The 18,381-nt window shown below is 58.7% G+C and overlaps 1 protein-coding gene across 7 annotated transcripts in view; it reads left to right on the top strand.

Annotated features, from left to right (window-relative positions):
* Window positions 1-18,381, top strand: part of LOC125336807 (collagen alpha-1(I) chain-like) — a 74,022-nt gene that overhangs the window by 45,520 nt on the left and 10,121 nt on the right. For 5 of the 7 annotated variants that reach the window (XM_048325863.1, XM_048325866.1, XM_048325867.1 and 2 more), the window contains 33 exons: window positions 2,476-2,514; window positions 2,625-2,678; window positions 3,361-3,414; window positions 4,533-4,640; window positions 5,323-5,376; window positions 6,266-6,319; window positions 6,445-6,489; window positions 6,698-6,751; window positions 7,346-7,390; window positions 7,675-7,728; window positions 7,815-7,859; window positions 8,587-8,640; window positions 8,954-8,998; window positions 9,500-9,553; window positions 10,255-10,299; window positions 11,003-11,056; window positions 11,419-11,526; window positions 12,618-12,671; window positions 12,927-12,980; window positions 13,192-13,236; window positions 13,748-13,801; window positions 14,226-14,270; window positions 14,737-14,790; window positions 15,723-15,776; window positions 15,992-16,045; window positions 16,230-16,283; window positions 16,582-16,635; window positions 16,826-16,870; window positions 17,167-17,211; window positions 17,509-17,616; window positions 17,853-17,906; window positions 18,050-18,103; window positions 18,281-18,334. In XM_048325863.1, coding sequence (XP_048181820.1) covers window positions 2,476-2,514; window positions 2,625-2,678; window positions 3,361-3,414; window positions 4,533-4,640; window positions 5,323-5,376; window positions 6,266-6,319; window positions 6,445-6,489; window positions 6,698-6,751; window positions 7,346-7,390; window positions 7,675-7,728; window positions 7,815-7,859; window positions 8,587-8,640; window positions 8,954-8,998; window positions 9,500-9,553; window positions 10,255-10,299; window positions 11,003-11,056; window positions 11,419-11,526; window positions 12,618-12,671; window positions 12,927-12,980; window positions 13,192-13,236; window positions 13,748-13,801; window positions 14,226-14,270; window positions 14,737-14,790; window positions 15,723-15,776; window positions 15,992-16,045; window positions 16,230-16,283; window positions 16,582-16,635; window positions 16,826-16,870; window positions 17,167-17,211; window positions 17,509-17,616; window positions 17,853-17,906; window positions 18,050-18,103; window positions 18,281-18,334 — 1,848 coding nt within the window. The remainder of the gene's footprint in view (window positions 1-2,475; window positions 2,515-2,624; window positions 2,679-3,360; window positions 3,415-4,532; window positions 4,641-5,322; window positions 5,377-6,265; window positions 6,320-6,444; window positions 6,490-6,697; window positions 6,752-7,345; window positions 7,391-7,674; window positions 7,729-7,814; window positions 7,860-8,586; window positions 8,641-8,953; window positions 8,999-9,499; window positions 9,554-10,254; window positions 10,300-11,002; window positions 11,057-11,418; window positions 11,527-12,617; window positions 12,672-12,926; window positions 12,981-13,191; window positions 13,237-13,747; window positions 13,802-14,225; window positions 14,271-14,736; window positions 14,791-15,722; window positions 15,777-15,991; window positions 16,046-16,229; window positions 16,284-16,581; window positions 16,636-16,825; window positions 16,871-17,166; window positions 17,212-17,508; window positions 17,617-17,852; window positions 17,907-18,049; window positions 18,104-18,280; window positions 18,335-18,381) is intronic. The other 2 variants (XM_048325862.1, XM_048325865.1) reach the window with 2 other exon arrangements.

The following is an 18,381-nucleotide window of genomic DNA, read 5'->3' as shown; positions in this document are numbered from 1 at the left end:
CTGTTGTTGGCTTAGCCTTTGGAAATGCAGGGCAGGGAAGCCACCCCTGAGGCTCAGGGACACTGCAGGAGGATGGGCTGGGAAAACAAGGGATGTGGTGACTGTCCCAGAGCAGCTGTGGCTGTTGTGGTGCTCAGCAGCCTCTCCCGCTCACTTCCCATGAAAAACCCTTTGTTGTCGATGGGAATTAAGGAAAAGCCACTCAAGGCCGCTGTGATTCCAGCCTGAGCCCCTGCCCTGTGCTTTTGTTCCCGACGTGCTGACAGATGTTGGCTTTGCCAAGAAGTTGTCTCGGAGTGGCTGGAGGGGCAGGAACTGCTGCTGGCTTGTTCTGGAGTTGATTCAGCAGTGGGGAAGTCCCAGAATCCTGGGAAGGAGAACTGGAGCTCCCACAGTTATGGGAGAGCTTAACCTGCAGCACCAGAGTCCTTCCCTTGCATCCATCCCAATGCCTGTAAAAGCAGGGAATGGTGCCTGGGAACCTCGGGGGGAAAGAAAGGGAAAAGGAGGGAACTTTTAGGGATGTGCTACTACTGCAGGGTTGGCATGTGCCCTGGGGAGTGGTTATGGAGTGACTGGAGAGCATGGCACAGGTGGGCATGGCCTTGGGGCGACTGCAGAGGGTGGCACAGGGTGAGGATGGCCATGGGGTGACTGCAGAGGGTGGCACAGACTGGGGTGGCCATGGAGTGACTACAGAGGATGGCACAGGGTGAGGGTGGCCATGGAGTGACCACAGAAGGTGGCACAGGGTGAGGGTGGCCATGGAGTGACCACAGAAGGTGGCACAGGGTGAGCGTGGCCATGGAGTGACCACAGAAGGTGGCACAGGGTGAGGATGGCCATGGAGTGACCACAGAAGGTGGCACAGGGTGAGGATGGCCATGGAGTGACTGCAGAGGGTGGCACAGGGTGAGGATGGCCATGGGGCAGGATGGGGTGACCGTGGGGTGACTACAGAGGGTGGCACAGGTTGGGCAGCCAGAGCTGCCCCCAGGGCTGCTGGAAGGGCTCCCAGGCTGGAGGTTTCCGGGAGCACAGATCCCCACGGCGCTGCTCCCATCCTCCATCCCCTCCCCTCGTGCTGCTCCCCCTTCCCAGAGCTCCGACTGTTTCCTGCTGGAATTGCAGAGCCAATTAACTGCTCTCCCCTGTCCTTGGCATCTGGTGCTCCGAAATCCGAGGCCATGTCTCACATGGGATTTTTTTCTTCCCCCTTGTTAAAAGCTTGGATGAAATAATATCCTGTCCTGAGTGAATCGGAGTTCACTGATTCCTGAGACAAGGCAAAAGCGTTGGCCCTGCTCCAACCTCCTCCTGAAAGGTTTTGGGAGCGGATTTTGGGGGAAATGAGAACTGGCTGGACAGGAGGGACATGGAAATCAATTTGGGATCAGCTTGAAAGGAGCAGGGATTCCATCCATCATCTGCCTCCGAGAGTCCTGGTCACTGCTGGGAATATTCCCATCTGCCCAAAGCTCTGTGTTTCTTTCCCTTCAAGAGTTCCTTGGCTTTTGCCCTCTCTCCCCACTGCAGTTGGGGGGCAGATCCTTGGAGCAGGGGACAGGAGGAATTTCCCGGTGTCCTCGAGGCTGAAATTGGGGAGCACAGAGTGAATCCTGCCCCTCCAGCTGCCTGGGATTGGGGTGATGGATAAGGAGGGGGATTTCCTAGCCTCTGGTGCCAGCCAGGATTTGGAGGAGCTGCCTGGACCACGGGTCTGGGCTCACCGTGGGAAGGAGGAAAGATGGAGTTTGCCTCCTGTGCTGCTGGTAGCTGGAGATGGGCGTTGTATCTCCTGGACATCTCCAAAAACTTGGGAAAACCCAGCTTGGAGAGGAGGATGCACCAGGAGGGTTTGGGACCTTTATGCTGGTTTGGAAACACGATGGGATTAGCTGTGGTTGGGGTGCGATTAATCCACCCTGGGCCTTTCGGGTGGGTCTTTCCCTCTCTGTGGTCATCTGGGTTTAGAAAAAACTGGAAGTGCATCCAAGATTTGGCTGCTGGGAGCAGCGAGGGGAAAGCCTGTGGGGCATCTGCTCCTCTGGGTTTTCCAGAGTCTGAAGGAGATTCCCAACCTGGAGCAAACTGCAGGGTCAAAAGAGCTGATTTTAGGCCAAACTCTGACAGTCCCTGTGCTCACCACTCTTACTTTTCCATATTCCAAACATTTCTGGTGTCCCAGGGCTGCAGGGCATCCGTGGAGGAGCTGAATTGCACCAAATCCCAGGAGAATCAGGTCTGCTTAATCTGCTGATGAAATAATTCCTTGTTTCCCACACGTTATCCTCAGATTATCCTTCCTCCCGTGCCTTGCTGGCCCAGAGCATGAAATAAATAAATGAATTAAACAAGTGGTTCATTGCTGCATCTTCCCAAAACGAGGAGAAAGACTTTAAATCCAGCCAAAAGGGATTTGGGATTATTTTTTTTCACCTTTTGCTTTTTCCCCCTCCCTCACTTTTCTTTCAGCAATCATCATTTTACCAACTCCTGCACGCGGGCTGGCCGGTGAGTGCCGCTTCGGTCACTTTGGGTTTGGGTTTTTCCTTGTTGGCAGCTGAATTTTCCCTGCTCCAAGCACTTGATGGGTTTTTCCAATGTTTTTCTTTTGAATCCAGAGAAAACCCGGAGCTCCTGGGCCCCCAGGACATCCCGGGAGAACAGGAGCACCTGTAAGTACAAAAGCCCTGCTGTCCCCTCGGTGGTCTTGCTGCCCTGGGGACACTTTTAGGGTCGATGTCCCCAAGCACTTGGGCTGTGCTGTAATTAAGGACTTTGGGATTGAGTTTCAAAGCAGCCTAATGGATTTTTTGTGTGCTTCCCACTGAAACCTGCGATGTTTGATATCCAACTCTCAGCCCCTCTGTCTGTGCCAGCTGAGCAAGGCTGGCTTCCTTCCCTGGGGCATCAGCTTCCAGCCTTGTTTTTGGAGAAGGGACCACGTGGATCCCTCTGAGAGGCACAAAAACAAGGCAGGGAGGGTCTGGGGAAGGATTTGTGTGGGGCCAGCCCGTGCTGGGGGGTCTCAGCTCCGTGCCCACCACCCTGGCATTGCTGGGTGATGCTTCCCCCACATCTGGCCATGAGGCAAAGGGAAGGAAGGCAAAACTCCCTGTCCTGACATCCCATCAGGAACCAAAGCAGTGGGAAAATGGATCTGCTCCCCACTCCAAACCTGCCCTGGGCACAGACCCCGCCATGGTGGGCAGGGTTGGGGTGCCAGGCATGCGAATGATCCCACTCTGCCCTTCCCAAGGTCACCTCTGGGCATTGCTGCTTGTCCCCACAGCCTCCCCAGGGCTCGGGGCAGGATCTGGGGACACCTTGGGTGACTCAATCCCTGTTTGTGCACAGGGACCCTGCGGAGCACCGGGAGAGCCGGGGGAGAAAGGCCAGCGGGGGTACACGGTGAGTGGGGACACTTTGGAGAGGCTGAGTGCACCCTCAGAGCTGTCCTGGGACCCTCAGGGACCCTGCCCCTCTTGGATCAGCCCCTGGCTGGGAGAGGGGGAGTCGTGACAGGGCTGGGGACAGTTTGGGAATGGTGGGCTTGGTTTGAAGGTGTGGGATCGATGCCCGGGTCCCCTCCCAGGCAGGGGTGGTGGCACAGAGGGTCCTTCCCCTGCTGCTGCTCCAGGGGTGGCTCAGTCACAGCTCAGCACGGCCCCTTTGGGTGCTGCACCCCTCCAGGTGATGCCCTCCCGGGCAGCTGTCCCAAAAGAGCTGTCCCGGAGTCCTTCTGTCACCCCAGCTCTGGATGGGATGGGTGAGCTCTGCTGTGGGAGCAGCTGTGCCCTCATGGGACCCCCTCTCCCCTGGCACTGCCCCGCTCAGCTCCCTGCGGGGTTCAGGTGCCCTGTGGGTACAAGGAAAGGAGAGCAAGGTCCTGCTGTGCCAGCGTGGCTGGAGCTTTGCTCCACACTCCTCTTTAACCTGCCCGGATTCAGGATTTCACTGAGCTCAGGGGTGAAGGAAAAGCTGCCCTGAAGCTTTAGCTGGAGATGGATCCTGAGGTGGATCCTGAGATGGATCTGCTCCGACTCCTGCACGTGGGAAAGGACCAGGAACAGCTTGGAGCCAAGGAGCAGGAGGCTCCTAAAGCTGTTTCTCCTTCTCTTGCCTCCTTTAGAATATTCCTCCTCCTGGATTAGTGCCTCGAGGTTTAGGTTTCCCGGGAATAAAAGGCTTGTGGGGCATCCCAGACGTGCATTAAGGGGCTGGGATAACCCGAGCTGCAGCTCTGGGATTGTGGTGGGTCCGATGCAGGAGGCTTTCACTCGACCTTCTCTCACTGCATCACTTCTTCCCTGCCCTCCCTGTTGCTTCCTGCTGCACACCCCTGGTTCCAACTATCCCAGGGTTTTGGTGGAGAACCTGCAAAGATCCCAGTGCCCAACGCTTGCAGCCCCTGGGTGTGGAAGCTTTTCCCCAGCTCCAGCTCCAGAGGCAGGCAGAGCTCGGTGTTTCATTTGCTGCTTTCCTCACGTGGAGTTTTTCATTTTCCGTGCTTGGATTTTCCTCCCCAGGGGGAACCTGGGCTCCAGGGCTTGCCAGGACGTGTGGGATACCCCGGCTCCGATGGTTTCCCTGGCTTGGATGGCAAACCTGGGCCGTGGGGGCTGCCAGGGGAGCAGGTGAGCCGTGGGCAGGGAGTGCTCAGGATCAGGGGGAAGCTGGAGCTCCAAACCCCGGGCAGGAGACAGGGAGCTCCTAAAGCTGTTTCTCCTTCTCTTGCCTCCTTTAGAATATTCCTCCTCCTGGATTAGGTTTCCCAGGAATAAAAGGGTTGTGGGGCATCCCAAATGTTCATTAAGGGGCTGGGATAACCCAAGCTGCAGCTCTGGGACTGTGGTGGGTCTGAGCACGAGGGCTGGGCTGCTGCACCTGGACCTCTTCATGCAGAACAACTGCAAATCATGAAATGGCTTGGATTGGAAGGGACCTTAAATCCCATCTCATTCCACCCTATGCCATGGGCAGGACACCTTCCACTATCCCAGGGTGCTCCAAGCCCTTCAGGCCTCAAAACTTGGAGGGTGACCAAGAAATGAGAGTGATTGAGGAATGCCTGGGTAATGTTCAATCCAGGAATCTGCTTCCTTGGTCCCTGCCCTTTTCCAGACCCCTGGCAGCAATCCCTGGGGATTGCAGGATACACCCCTGGGCATGGGAGCTTTCTCAGGGGCGTTTAGAGGACAGGGGCTGATGGTGCTGAAAAGTTTGGGGCTCTCAGCAGCTGCTGGGGAATGGGGTGGACATGGGTGGACACTGGGCAGCCCCTCAGTGCCTGCTCTGCTCCTTCCTCCCTCTTCCCAGGGCCTCCAGGGCTTCCAGGGTGACCGAGGGCTGGCTGGGGACAAGGGAGAAGAGGTGAGTTGGCTCTGGCTTGCGTGGGCATGGGCACGATGAGGTGCCAACCTCACCCACCCTCCCTGGAGGGGTGCAGGAGCCAGGGATTCCCACTGGGAAGAGGGGTCTGAGCAGGGATTTGCGTCCAGGCACGTTGGGACCTTGCCTCCAGCATTTCCCACAGGGACTTTTCCATCCCTGTTCTGGCTGGGAGTGAGGAGAAATGAGGAGAAATGAAGCGAATTGAAGAGAAATGAAGAGAAATGAGCTTTTCCAGAGCACTTTGGGATTTATTTTAGCCTGGAGGAGGATGAATCCCAGGCTGGCAGCACCTGGTTTTTCCAGCAGTGCCAGCCCCAGCCCCAGCACGTGCTCCTGGTGCCAAACACCACCACCTTTCCTTACTGGTTTCACTGGGACCACACCAGCACCTGGTGCTGCCGCTGCTCCCCAGGCTCAGCCAGGATGGAAAATGTCCATAAAAAAGTGAATGCTGGTGGTTTGTCACCCTTTAATTTTTTCAATTTTCCCCCTTAAGGCCAACATTTTCAGAGCTGCCCAGGAGATTTTTCAGGCTTCTCCAAGGCCTGATCATCCTGGGAGGGGGTTGAGACCTAATTTCTTCTTTCTGAAGCAGCAGTCCCACGTGGGTTATCAGATACCTGGTCTGGGCCACACTTTGTCCCCTCCTGCCTGTGCCAGCCCTGTGCCACCTCCGTGGGTGACACGGGGCACCAGGAGCTGCAGGGAGGTGACACCGTGCTGGGGACCTTTGCCTCTGGGCCTGCCCCATTTAGCACAACCTCGAGGGTCCCCATCCTCCTGTCCCACCCTCACTGTGTCCCTTGAGGCCCAACAGCCGCGTTTGAACTCCTCACGGTCCCGTTTCATCCTCGTTGTTCCATTTCAGGGTTTCCTGGGAGACCCTGGCCCAGCTGGGGACAAAGGAGAGAAGGGAGTGAAGGTGAGGGTGGCTGTCCCTGCCCCTCACAGCCCTGCCAGGGTGCGCAGGGGTCTCTCCTTCCCTGCCACAGCCCCCCAGGTCCTGCTCTCCTCCTCCATCACTCAGGCTGCTCTTGGCTTTTCCAGGGGGTGAAGGGTGAGGATGGGCTGCCAGGTCCTGCTGGGCTCCAGGTGAGTTCCCTGCGGAGCTGGGGGTGTCTCACACCCCTCCTTCCATCTCCTGTCCCTCTCTGCCATGTCCTCAAGCTCCAGCCCACCTTCTCCTGCCTTCAGCAAAGCCCTCGTGGTCTCTGTGTTGTCCCTGCCCCTCCTGTGAGGGAGGGGACAAAGGCAGTGCCACCTCAGGGTGCTGACACCTCATTCCCGGCTTCTTTTCCAGGGAGTGATGGGGCTGAAGGGTGTCCTGGGCTTCCAGGGCCCTGCAGGGCCAGAGGTGAGTGGTTTTAGTGTCACCTGCCCTCCCTGGAGGGGTGCAGGAGCCGGGGATTCCCACTGGGAAGAGGGGTCTGAGCAGGGATTTGCATCCAGGCATGTTGGGGCCTTGCCTCCAGCAGTTCCCACAGGGACTTTTCCATCCCTGTTCTGGCTGGGAGAAATGAAGATAAATGAATAAAAATGAAGCGAATTGAAGAGAAATGAAGAGAAATGAAGAGAAATGAGCTTTTCCAGAGCACTTTGGGATTTATTTTAGCCTGGAGGAGGATGAATCCCAGGCTGGCAGCACCTGGTTTTTCCAGGCTTCTCTCAGCACATGGAGAGCTCAGTGCTCCCACATCACTGCGAGCCATCCTGTCCAGGAAAGGGTTGGGAAAGGATTTAAAAGGAAAATCGAAGTGGTTTGGTGGTGAATGGATGCATTTTCCAACGTGAAAGGAGTCAGGGAGCTGGGGCTGGGCAGCAGCTGTGTGAGGGGGCATCAAGCAGCTGGTGTGAAGGAATGTGGGAGACGATGCAAAGAAAAAGGGGGATTTGGGATGAAGGAGAGGATCAAAGCGAACAAATGGCGTTTTTCTCTCTCCTGCTGCAGGGAGAAGGTGGCTCCGTGGGTCCCCCGGGCCCTGCTGGTCCCATGGTGAGTCCCAGGGCTTTGGTACAGATGGAATTTCAGGCACTGGAGCTGCTGCTGCCCAGAGCAGCACCTTGTCCTTGCCATTGGTCTAATTTACAGCTAAAACCGCCACATTTGGTTAAAATCATCGTGGTAGCGGGGGGAGGAATTGCAAAAGGACCAGTGGTGTTAAACCTCACCAGTAAAGCCCCCCCAGCATCCCCAGTAGCCCATGGGGGACATGCCCGGGGTCCCTGTCCCAGCTGCCCTGTGGGGGCTGTAGGGCTGAGCAGGGCCTTGCCTTGCAGGGAGAGCCGGGCCAGCCGGGATCTGTGGGATGCCGAGGCATCAACGGCTCTCAGGTGAGTCTGTCCCGGTCCCCATCCTTTGGCATTTGGGATTTTCCTGTCGCTGCGCTCACCTCGCCCCTTCCCTGCTCTCTCCGCAGGGGGAAATGGGCCCTGCTGGGATGCCCGGCCCCCGCGGCCCCAAGGTGGGTGATCCCAGGGATGAGATGTCCTGGGATGGGGGGTGTCCCCAGGCTCACCCAGCCTGGAGTGGTCTCCTCCAGCTGGGATGTGATCCCAACGCACCCCAAAAGCTGCAGAGGGGCTGGGACAGGGGTGGGAATGATCCCAACGCACCCCAAAAGCTGCAGAGGGGCTGGGACAGGGGTGGGAATGATCCCAACGCACCCCAAAAGCTGCAGAGGGGCTGGGACAGGGGTGGGAATGGTCCCAACCCACCCCAAAAGCTGCAGAGGGGCTGGGACAGGGGTGGGAATGGTCCCAACCCACCTCAAAAGCTGCAGAGGGGCTGGGGTGGGGGTGGGAATGATTCCAACCCACCCCAAAAGCTGCAGAGGGGCTGGGACAGGGGTGGGAATGATCCCAACCCACCCCAAAAGCTGCAGAGGGGCTGGGGTGGGGGTGGGAATGATCCCAACCCATCCCAAAAGCTGCAGAGGGGCTGGGGTGGGGGTGGGAATGATCCCAACCCACCCCAAAAGCTGCAGAGGGGCTGGGGTGGGGCTGGGAATGATCCCAACCCACCCCAAAAGCTGCAGAGGGGCTGGGACAGGGGTGGAATCCTTCCTGTACCCCTTAGTGTGCCACACAGCTGGGAACTCTGGAGCTCCTCGGGGGCTGGGAATTCCCGGGAGAGGCTTTGCCCTGCCGGGGTTTGATCCTAATGGCAGCTCCGTGTCCCCCCCTCTGCAGGGACCCCAGGGCTTGCAAGGCAGGCGTGGCCCCCCTGGCCCCAGGGGCTCTCAGGTGAGTGGGGGCTGTCCTGGCGTGGGTGGATCCCCCCCAGTTCTCTTCCAGGAGCTGCTGGGATTTGCCCCCCATGTGCTTTGGAAGTGGACACGAAATCCTCCACCTTGGGGGTCCTCATGGCCCCCCAGGAGTGGGTGGGTGGGGAGGGCACAGGGGACAAAGGGTGACCTGCTGGGGACAGGGTCCCTGAGGTGTGAGGCAGCTCCTGGGGGGCTGGGCAGGTTCCTGTGGGCTGGGGTCTCACCCCCAGAGCAGGACAGGGAGCCACATCCCTGTTCTGCCCAACATCCCCTGCCTTTGCTTTTGCCAGGGTCCAGCAGGGCTGGAGGGATCCACTGGTCCCAAAGGAGACACGGTGAGAGTGTTTTTCTGGGCCTTGGTGGGGATGAAGGCCAGGTTTGAGGGATTTCCCTGAACTGTGGGGTTGAGGGGGTCCTCATCCCTGTTTTTGGAGGGGAGAGGGGGCAGCACGTCCAGCAGAGCTCCCAAATGCCACCTGGAGGTCCCTGGTCACCCTGGGGAGGGGACATGGAGGGGCTGGGTGCTCTGATGTGATCCCTCTTCACTCTGGGCCAGGGACAGCACCCAGGGAGCGGCTGGAGCTGAGCCAGGGCAGGCTCAGGCTGAGAGCAGGGAAAGGTTCTTCCCCCAGAGGGTGCTGGGCACTGCCCAGGCTCCCCAGGGAATGGGCACGGCCCCGAGGCTGCCAGAGCTCCAGGAGCGTTTGGACAGCGCTGCCAGGGATGCCCAGGGTGGGGCTGTTGGGGGGTCTGTGCAGGGCCAGGAGCTGCACTGGATGATCCTGGTGGGTGCCTCCAGCTGAGGACAGTCTGTGATTCCAGGATTCTTCCTGCAGGGTACAGACGGTGCCCCTGGGGTGAGGGGACAGCCAGGACAGGAGGGCCCTGGGGTAAGTAAGTCCATGGGAAGGGGGTGGTTGGGTGTGGAGTGCTCTCATCCTGCCCCTCACACCCCACAAACCCTGCAGGGAATTTCCTGTTTCCCCCAGCTTCCCACGGGGCCGTTGGAAACGCCAGCCCCGTCCCTGTGGCCGCACTCCTCGTCCCCAATGCTCCTCTGACCCTCCTGCTTTCAGGGACCTCGATCTTTATTCTTTCCCTAAGGATTTCTGAGCAGAGATAGCCCAGCCCTGCCCATCCCTTCCCTTTTCCCAGGGGGTTTGGGTGCTCAGCTGCCCTTTCCAAAGGCTTGGGGCCACCTGACCTCCCTCCTGCCTGGCCTAGGTGTCCCTTTTTCATGTCCCCAACCCACAGAGCTGAGAGCTGGGGTGTGGAATGGGGTCAGGGATGCGGGGTGGCATGTGGGGGATGCATTTTGGAGTCTGACAAGGACCTCATCCTTATCTTAGGGGCAGCCTTGGGAGGGTTTGTGCATTTTCTGGTCCCTTTTTGGGGAACAAATCCCACTGTGGCATCTCAGCAGAGCCAAACTGGTGCCTCCCATTGACCATCCCATCCCATCCCATCCTATCCCATCCCATTCCATCCTATCCCATCCCATCCCTGTGGGAGGGTTGGTGTTTCCAGGAGCATGTGCAATACTTCCCTTTGTGTTTTTCTTTTGTAACTCACATTCCCTCTCTCCCTGAAGGGTTTTCTTGGCCTGCCAGGTCCAAGAGGTGCCCAAGGAGAGCGGGTGAGTGGTGGCATCTGTGGGATCCCTGCTTGGGATGCAGGAGAGCCGTGGCAGAGCAGCCCAAAGCTGCAGCTCCATGTTCTTTGGACTTGATGTTGGAATAGGTGGCAGCTGGAGTTGTTTGGGAAGGCAGAGCTGAGCTTGGGCTCAGAGGAGCTTTTAGACCTGAGAGTGTCCTGAGGGATCAGCTGCCTTGGGGAGGCCCAGGGAAGTGGGAATGTTTGGCCTGAGTTAAGGAACCCAGGAGTGTTCCTTAAGGATAAGACACTTGTCACTGTTTTGGTGGTGCCAGAGATGCCACCACCAGCAGGCAGCTGGGACTGGCATGAGGTGCTGGGGTTGCTTTGGTGGGGATTGAACCCAAAACCCTGGAGCCTCCCCAGCATGAAGAGCAGATCCAGCAGCTCCCAGCTGGGAAAGGCCCATCCACACAGAATCACAGAACCACGTTGGAAAAGACCTTTGAGATCATCAAGTCCAACCTATGACCCAACCTAACACCTCCTCATCAACTAAACCATGGCACTGAGTGCCACATCCAGGCTTTTTAAAAACACATCCACCACCTCCCTGGGCAGATGATTCCAGTGCCCAAAATCCAGAGGAAAGCCCTGACAGGAACAGGGCAAAAGTCCCTTTATTTGGTGCCAGAATCAGATCCCAGCTTGCAACAGGGGTTTCTCAGTTTAACCTTCACTCGCAGGGCTGCCGAGGTCCGGGTGGAGCCAAGGGAGATTTGGGAGCCAGAGGAAGCAAGGTACGGATTCCCAAGGCTGTGGAGCCTCCAGCTGCTCCCTCTGTTGTTCAGATTCACCCCAGCTGTGGGTGGGTTGGGGTGGCTGCCCGAGGACCCCAAGCATCTGCTGGATTTTGGGGACAGTGACAGCCAGGCAGCTCATCCTGTGTTGATCCCACCGCCTGATCCATCCTTCCCTGCTCCATCTCGCTTGGGATGTTTAAAAATTGTATTCCCCCATTTTTGGTGCCCCAGGGATGCTGGGGGAGGAGAGTTTGGGTTGTTCACCCCTGCCAGTGATGGGTTCTCCAGGGGAATTCCTGCCTGCGGATCAGGGAATTGCTGTCCCTGCTTTGTGACATTCTGTGTTTTATCCCTCCAAGGGCCCACGAGGAGCACAAGGAGCAAAAGGCCCCCCAGGGACCCGGGGCCAGGGGGGCTTACAGGGCTTCCCTGGCCCCCGAGGGGCGGCGGGGCCGCGGGGACCGGACGTGAGTGCCGCTGCTGGGCTGGGGTGTCCTGGGGTGGGGACACACACACGTGGCCTGTGTCCCAGCGTGGGGACAGCCCTGAGGGGGCAGGCAGTGTGGCCGTGCTGATTTATGGGATCTCTCCTAAGGGATCCCTTTAACGGCATCGCCCACAGGGAGCTTGGCCCAGAGCCCCCACCCTTGGGGCTGCAGGTGCCCCCGGCACCCTCACCGAGCTTTGCCCTGGCTGCTGCAGCTGTGCCGCCATCCCAAAATTCGCTGCTGGGTTCTCTGATGTCAGAGCAGCTCCAGGCAGAGGATTCCCAGCCCTCCCCAGCTGCCTCAGCCCCGGCAGCTCTGCAGGATCCCACTGAGTCCCTGCTCCCAGCCAGCTCCTTGGCAGGTTTTGGGAGCAGAGGACTCAGGGATTGCTTGATCTGTGCCCCTCTCTGACTCCTGCCTGGCTCCCTGCTCCTGGAGCCTGTGCTGGCAGCCCTGAAGCGCTTTGGGAACGCTTTTTCCTGCAGGGAGCTGTCTGGGTGACTGAACCCACCTCCAGATCTGTGTTTGAGCTGGGAACTGAGGCCAGGCTGGCTGCTGATCTCTAGTGATTCCCAGCTTCTCAGGAAAAGGAGGATTATATTCCCACCCACCTTTCCAGTCTGCAGGGGATGCCCTCCCACTCCCAGGCCTTCCTGGATCTGCTCTTTTGCTCTTCAGGATGAATAACAACTCCTCCCACGTCTCCAGGAGCTGGGGATGCGGCAGGAATCCTCTCCCTGCCTTTTCCACCCTCCCAGGCAGCACAGGGGCTGGAGCAGGCAGGAGCCTTGGCACAGCATTCCTTGGAATTGCCTTTAATTTGTCCATCAGGAAACAAAAATATTCAACTTTGGGCCACATCAAACTGTTGAGGTTTTTCTTTCTGCCCAGTTTTTTAACCCTGGGGGATGGGGGAAGTCCCCACTCCCACCGCAAAGCTGGTGACATTTACTAATGTCACCTCTGCTCACGCTCCCAGTGTTTTTCCCTACACCAGCACCAGGCTGGTGACTCCCCCGGGATCAGAGGCTGTGTTTTCCCTGGATCATTCCTCCCCTCTCTCCCGGCAGGGGGAAGAAGGCCAGATCGGCCCTGCAGGGCTGAACAGCAGTGAGGGACCCAAGGTCAGCACCAGAATCTGCTGCTTTCCCACGGGCTGCCACTTCCTTGCATGGAAAACAGGGATGTGGCCGCCCTGCCAGGGTCCCAGCACCCAGGGACACCCTCCTGGGGAGGGTCTCCAGCCTTGTGGCCCCCTCCCTGTGCATGGCATCCCCCTGACCTGCCCCTGCCCCTATGGCTGAGTCCCCCTGGGGCTGCAGGCCTGGGGGACACCTGCAGATTTGCACTGTCTGTGTTTCCCTTTGTGTGGATTTTAGGGATGCCAAGGACCTGATGGCCCCAAGGGAACCCCAGGACCACGGGGAGCCCGGGTAACTAACGGGGGGGCTGGAATCTGGGGCTGGATCTTGGAGCATTTTTGGCTGTGAGGGATTGAAACAACCCTGGATTGAACATCCCTTGCTTGGCTTGGGATGTGCTGGGGCAGAGCACATCCACATCCTTCAGGCACCAGATTTTCCTCCCAGTGTGCAGCTTTGCCGCTGGCAGATGGATGTTTTTGTGATTCCTGGTGTTTTCCAGGGCCGTGTGGGGCAGCGTGGGCTGGTTGGAGTCCCTGGACTGCCCGTAAGTAGAGGATATCCCACATCCCTGTGCTGCCGTGTGGAGCTGTCGGCTCTGGGACATGGGAGCAGCATCCTGGGATGTGGCTGGATCAGAGGGTCGGGAATTTGCACAGGGAATGCCGGGGATGAGCAGCTCAGGCTGTTGCACGTTGAATTTTGACAAACCACTCGCCCAACCCCACAACTTCCCCTGGAACGCTGAGCACAGAAAATTCCAGGAAAGAGCTTTTCAAGGAAGCTCTGTTATCCGGAGCCATACTTGGTGAAGGAGCCAGGAATGGGGCAGGAGGAGGGAAGACCCAGCCAAGGTGTTCCTGGTGGGAATGGCTTCCCTCCCACACGGCTGTTATTTCCTGTCCCAAGGTGGGAGGAGCAGGGAGGAGCTGCAGGAGGAACCCACAGCTCCCACAGGCAGTGCCACTGCTGATGTCCCACCTTGGCACCCTGGAGGGAGGCTCTGGGGCTGGAGGAGCCCTTGGAGGGGCCACCCTGAGACAAAACTCTCCTTGCAGGGCTCGCGGGGTGTGCCAGGAGCGGAGGGCGCAGAAGGAAAGCCCGGTACACAGGTTCCCATCCTGCATCTGTACTTGGGGGGGGACAGGGGCTGGGATGTGGGGATGGGGACAGCTGAGCACATGGGGACACTTCCCAGCCTCCCAATCACATTTGGGACAAGACCTTGATGCCATCCATGGGGACACTTCCCAACCTCCCATCCCTGTGGCCATGTGGGACAAGACCTTGATGCCATCCATGGGGACACTTCCCAGCCTCCCAATCACATGTGGGACAAGACCTTGATGCCATCCATGGGGACACTTCCCAACCTCCCATCCCCGTGTGGGACAAGACCTTGATGCCATCCATGGGGACACTTCCCAACCTCCCATCCCCGTGTAGGAAGAGTCCTTGATCCGTGGACCTGGCCCTGATGGGGACTGGGAGAGGCCGTTCTGCTTCCCCATCCTCATCCTTGTCCTCATCCTGCAGGGTCACCCAGGGGTCGTGGGCAGCCCAGGCAGGAGGGGACCATCGGTGAGTAGAGCTGATTTCTGGCCTTCCATCCATCTGCTCAGCTTTATCCCTTTGGGAATGTGCCTCCAAAGCATGTCTGTGGAATGGGGTGGAGCAGGAATCCTGCTGAGGGGGGAAGGATTTGGAACACCCCTGGCACTGCTATCCTGGACAGATCCAGCAGCAGTGGGGCTGGCAGCGGGTTTTCCCTTCTGCAGGATTCTGTATATTTATCTTTGCTCTGAAATTTTAAAAAAAAAAAAAAAAAAAAAAAAAAAAAAAAAAAAATCCTCAAAAGAGAGGATGAGAACTGGGTCAGAGACACACCTGAGTGTCTGGGGGCACGAGTGGGTGTCATGTGTATCCGACTGTGGTGATTCCATGAGGAATCCAGGAGCTGGATTTTAGGGAAAAGCCTCAGGGCTGAGTCTCTCCATCCTCCTCTCCTGCCTTCCCTCCATGGCTCCTCTGCTACCCTTTCCCCCAGGGATTTGCCGGTTTGCCAGGGAGCCGTGGGCACGCTGGAATTCCTGGATCCATAGTAAGGGAAAAAAAATGTTCCTCTGTGTGAACTCTGTGTTCTCCTTGGGGGGATGTCAGTGGGGCTGGTGCTGCTGATGGGGAATGTGGGACTTTCCTTGGAATCGGGGCATCTGTAGGACCTGACCTTATCTGGTTGATAAAAAACATTAAAAAGCTGCAGTGGTGGAAATAACTGGGGTAGGGAAGAGCAGAATCATTCCCCCAGGGAATCAGCCTGCTCCAGGTACTGTGCAGCCTCCCTGAGCCCAGCATGGTGTCCATGGGGAATGGCAGCTCATGGAAACCCTCCATGGCTGAGCAGGAGCTGGCCCTGGGTCCTGGGAGGAGATGCCAGTGGCAGAGGGTGGCACAGGGTCAGGGCGAGGGCACTGGAGCACTGCCCAGGCTCCCCAGGGAATGGGCACGGCCCCGAGGCTGCCAGAGCTCCAGGAGCGTTTGGACAGCGCTGCCAGGGATGCCCAGGGTGGGGCTGTTGGGGGGTCTGTGCAGGGCCAGGGGTGGGACTCGATCCTGGTGGGTCCCATCCAGCTCAGTGATCTGGGATGGAGACCTGGAACACCTCCTGGAGCTGGAACAGCTCCTCCCTGATTTCAGGGAAAAGCCCCAGTGCTGCCTTCACCACTCTGAGCCCTTCACCTGTGCTTTGGGTCGGGCTCAAAGCCAGGCCTGAGCCTCTCCATCCTCCTCTCCTGCTGGCCTTGAGAGCGAGGATTGTCACCTTCCCTGGTGACAGCCCTGCCAGCCATGGGGGCCGCTGTGCAGAGCCACCAGGACTGGCCACAGTGGCCGAGTTTGTCCCCTGTGACCCTGCTGGCCCCAGGTGACCCCTGGCTGTGAGCTCAGGGGCAGCCGTGGGGGCTCGGTGGGGATTGGTGGGGCTCATCCCCTCTCAGCCCTTGGCTGATACCTCCTCCCCAAACAATCCCAAAGGGCTCTCCAGGAAAGCCTGGACCTGATGGAGACATGGGTTCCCTGGGCCCAAAGGTGAGAACTGGGGTTTGGGGGGGCCCTGAGTGTGTTTGGGGGACTGGTGGTGGTGAACAGCCCCCAGAGGCTCTGGGCTGCCACAGGGACACCTGGGGGGATCCCACGGACTCAGCCCAAGGGCTCACCAGATCCCATGGGATCACTGAGGAAGGGAGGGAGCCTGACTGCATCCCGGGAGTGGGGGTTGCTAATTCCCTTGTTTTGCCTGGCAGGGGCTGCCTGGGAAGCCCGGCCTGGAGGGGCCACAAGGACCTGTGGGCACCTTTGTAAGTGATGGAGCTGCCCACGGAGGGGACACGGCGGTGGCTGGACTGGGAGGGGGCTGGAGCAGCCTCCAGCTGGGCACTCCCCATCCTCCCAAGGCTCCTGCCTTTCCCTCAGCCACCTTTTCCCTAAAATCCAGAGGTGCCAGGCAGCCCCAGCTGCCTCCTAACCCCAAGCTCTTCCCAGGGCTACCCAGGACCTGCCGGAGACCGTGGGAAGTTGGGACGCAGGGGAGACAAGGTAGGGATGGGACACCCACTCCAGCACTGGGGAGTCTGGGCTTTGGGAGCATTCTTGGGATGAGTTTTGAACCCAGTGGATGGGTTTGGAGGTGTCCAGAGTCTCCATCAGCCACGGCGGGAGGAGAAGAGCTGCATCTGTCTCCCACAGCAGGTGAACCAGTGGTTCTCCAGCACTTCCTCTGCCCAAACACCTCTGGATTGTTCTAAGAGCTGCTTTTTTGTTTGTTTTATTGTGCTTTCTAAAGAGGTTTTTGCATTAAAACAGAGGCAAGGGAATCTTTCTTGCCTCCTAACAGGGAGAAAGGGGAGCTCAAGGTCCACCAGGATTTCCAGGAAAAGCTGGTCCAAAGGTAAGAGCTGTTTGCTGCTGTTCTGGGCAGTTCCAGCTCCTTGGAAAAGCACCCAGCAAGTTCTCTGTGCTGGGCTGGGAATGAGGAAAACGGGAACTCTTTGCCATGGGGAATGGTTGCCAATCTTGCAGCTAAACTGGGAGGGGCACTCAGCCAGGGCTGTGTCACTGAGGGTGCTCTTGTCCCCCAGGCCCTGCCAGGTCCCCCTGGTCCTCGTGGTGCTCCTGGCTCCCAGGTAGGGCTTTCCATGCTCCCTGTGTTCCTGGCTGCTCCGATCCCTCTGCATGGACGTGTGACCTGCAGTATACCCCCTGTGCTGCCTCCTGCATGGATGCATCCCAAACCCCTTTTTGGGAGCAGGCAGGACCGTGATCCCACTCCCTGCTGGCTGGGTTCTGTCCTGATGCAGCACAGACACCGCTGAGATGGTCCCAAGACATTGGGATTTATCTGAGCAAGGCCTCACCCCAATCTCAGTCCCTTGGTCCCCCTTTTCCAGGGACACCCTGCTGAACATCCTTCTTTTCCCAGGGCAGAACAGGTGACCCAGGTCCTCGAGGGCTGCCAGGGCTGCCTGTAAGTGCAGAGCTGCCCCTTGCTGGGGTGGGGCGATGCCCCACAGGGTGCAGATCGCTGCCCACTCAGGGGCATTTTCATCCCTGGGGTGGTTGTGGGGCAGGGAACACCCCACACCCTGTATGTGGGTGGTGACAAGTGGGGTGTGGGGGCAGCAACCTGCAGGGATGGGGTCTGGAGCAGGTGGCACCTTTTGGACCCGGAGGTGACCCAACTGCATCAGCCACGGGGCTTCCCCTGGCTTTGCTCTCCCTGAGCTGTGTTTTGGGGGGCCTAAGGGGCTTTTTGGCCCTGCAGGGTGTTCCTGGCACAAGAGGGCTGGATGGCATTCCCGGGAAGCCTGGCTTGGCTGGAGAAAGAGGCGCTCCTGGAGCAGCTGGTGCTGCTGGCCCGGCTGGGTACCCGGTGAGTGCCACTGATCCTCTCAGGAGCACAGGGATAAAGGATTTTGCTGCTGCAGCACCTTTGGGGAGCTCCCTGAAGCGCCTGCAGGAAGGGAAGGAAAAGGGAAACTGGAGCATGGATTCTCTTCCCGGGGGGATGTGTGGTGTGCCAGGACATCCCAGACCCCACCTGGGAGCTGCAAAGGGTCCTGAGTTGGGGCCAAGGCTCTCTGCTTGATGTGGGGTGTTTGTTCTCAGGGCCGGGAAGGTCCAAATGGACGTGAGGGGCCTGCGGGGATGAGAGGAGAGAAGGTGAGGACAGAGGAGGGGGTTTGGTTCCTCTGGGAGCCCCAGGGCTGTGGGGGCCAGCACTGCTCCCAGTTTGGCCCCATCCCAGTGGGATGCAGAGACACAGAACCACCACAGTGCTTGTCCTGATTTTGTGTCCTCTGCAGGGTGACATTGGAGATCCTGGGGGAGCCGGAGTCCGAGGGCTGGATGGGGAGCAGGTACAACAGCAGGAACCATGTCCCCACCCTGATGGGGCTTCTCCAGCCTCCACCTCCCCAATCCCCCATTCCAGAGGTGGAAAAGGATGGGAGGAGGCTGCTGATCCTCAAAAAAGCCAGAAGGTTCAAGCTGGGTCAGCGAGCTGTGCTAGGGCTGGGCTTTTCTTTCCTCCCCAGGGAGCACCAGGAGCGCCGGGAGCAGAGGGTCAGCCGGGGCCCAAGGGGGAGCAGGTGGGTGCTGGGGGTGATGTTTGGGGTGGTGCTGGGCTCACCCTGCT

Source organism: Corvus hawaiiensis, chromosome 21, assembly GCF_020740725.1.
Source record: "Corvus hawaiiensis isolate bCorHaw1 chromosome 21, bCorHaw1.pri.cur, whole genome shotgun sequence".
In the NCBI taxonomy this organism is placed as follows: Eukaryota; Metazoa; Chordata; class Aves; order Passeriformes; family Corvidae; genus Corvus; species Corvus hawaiiensis.
Note: the sequence above shows the minus strand (reverse complement) of the source record. Positions and strands in the feature narration are given on the sequence as shown.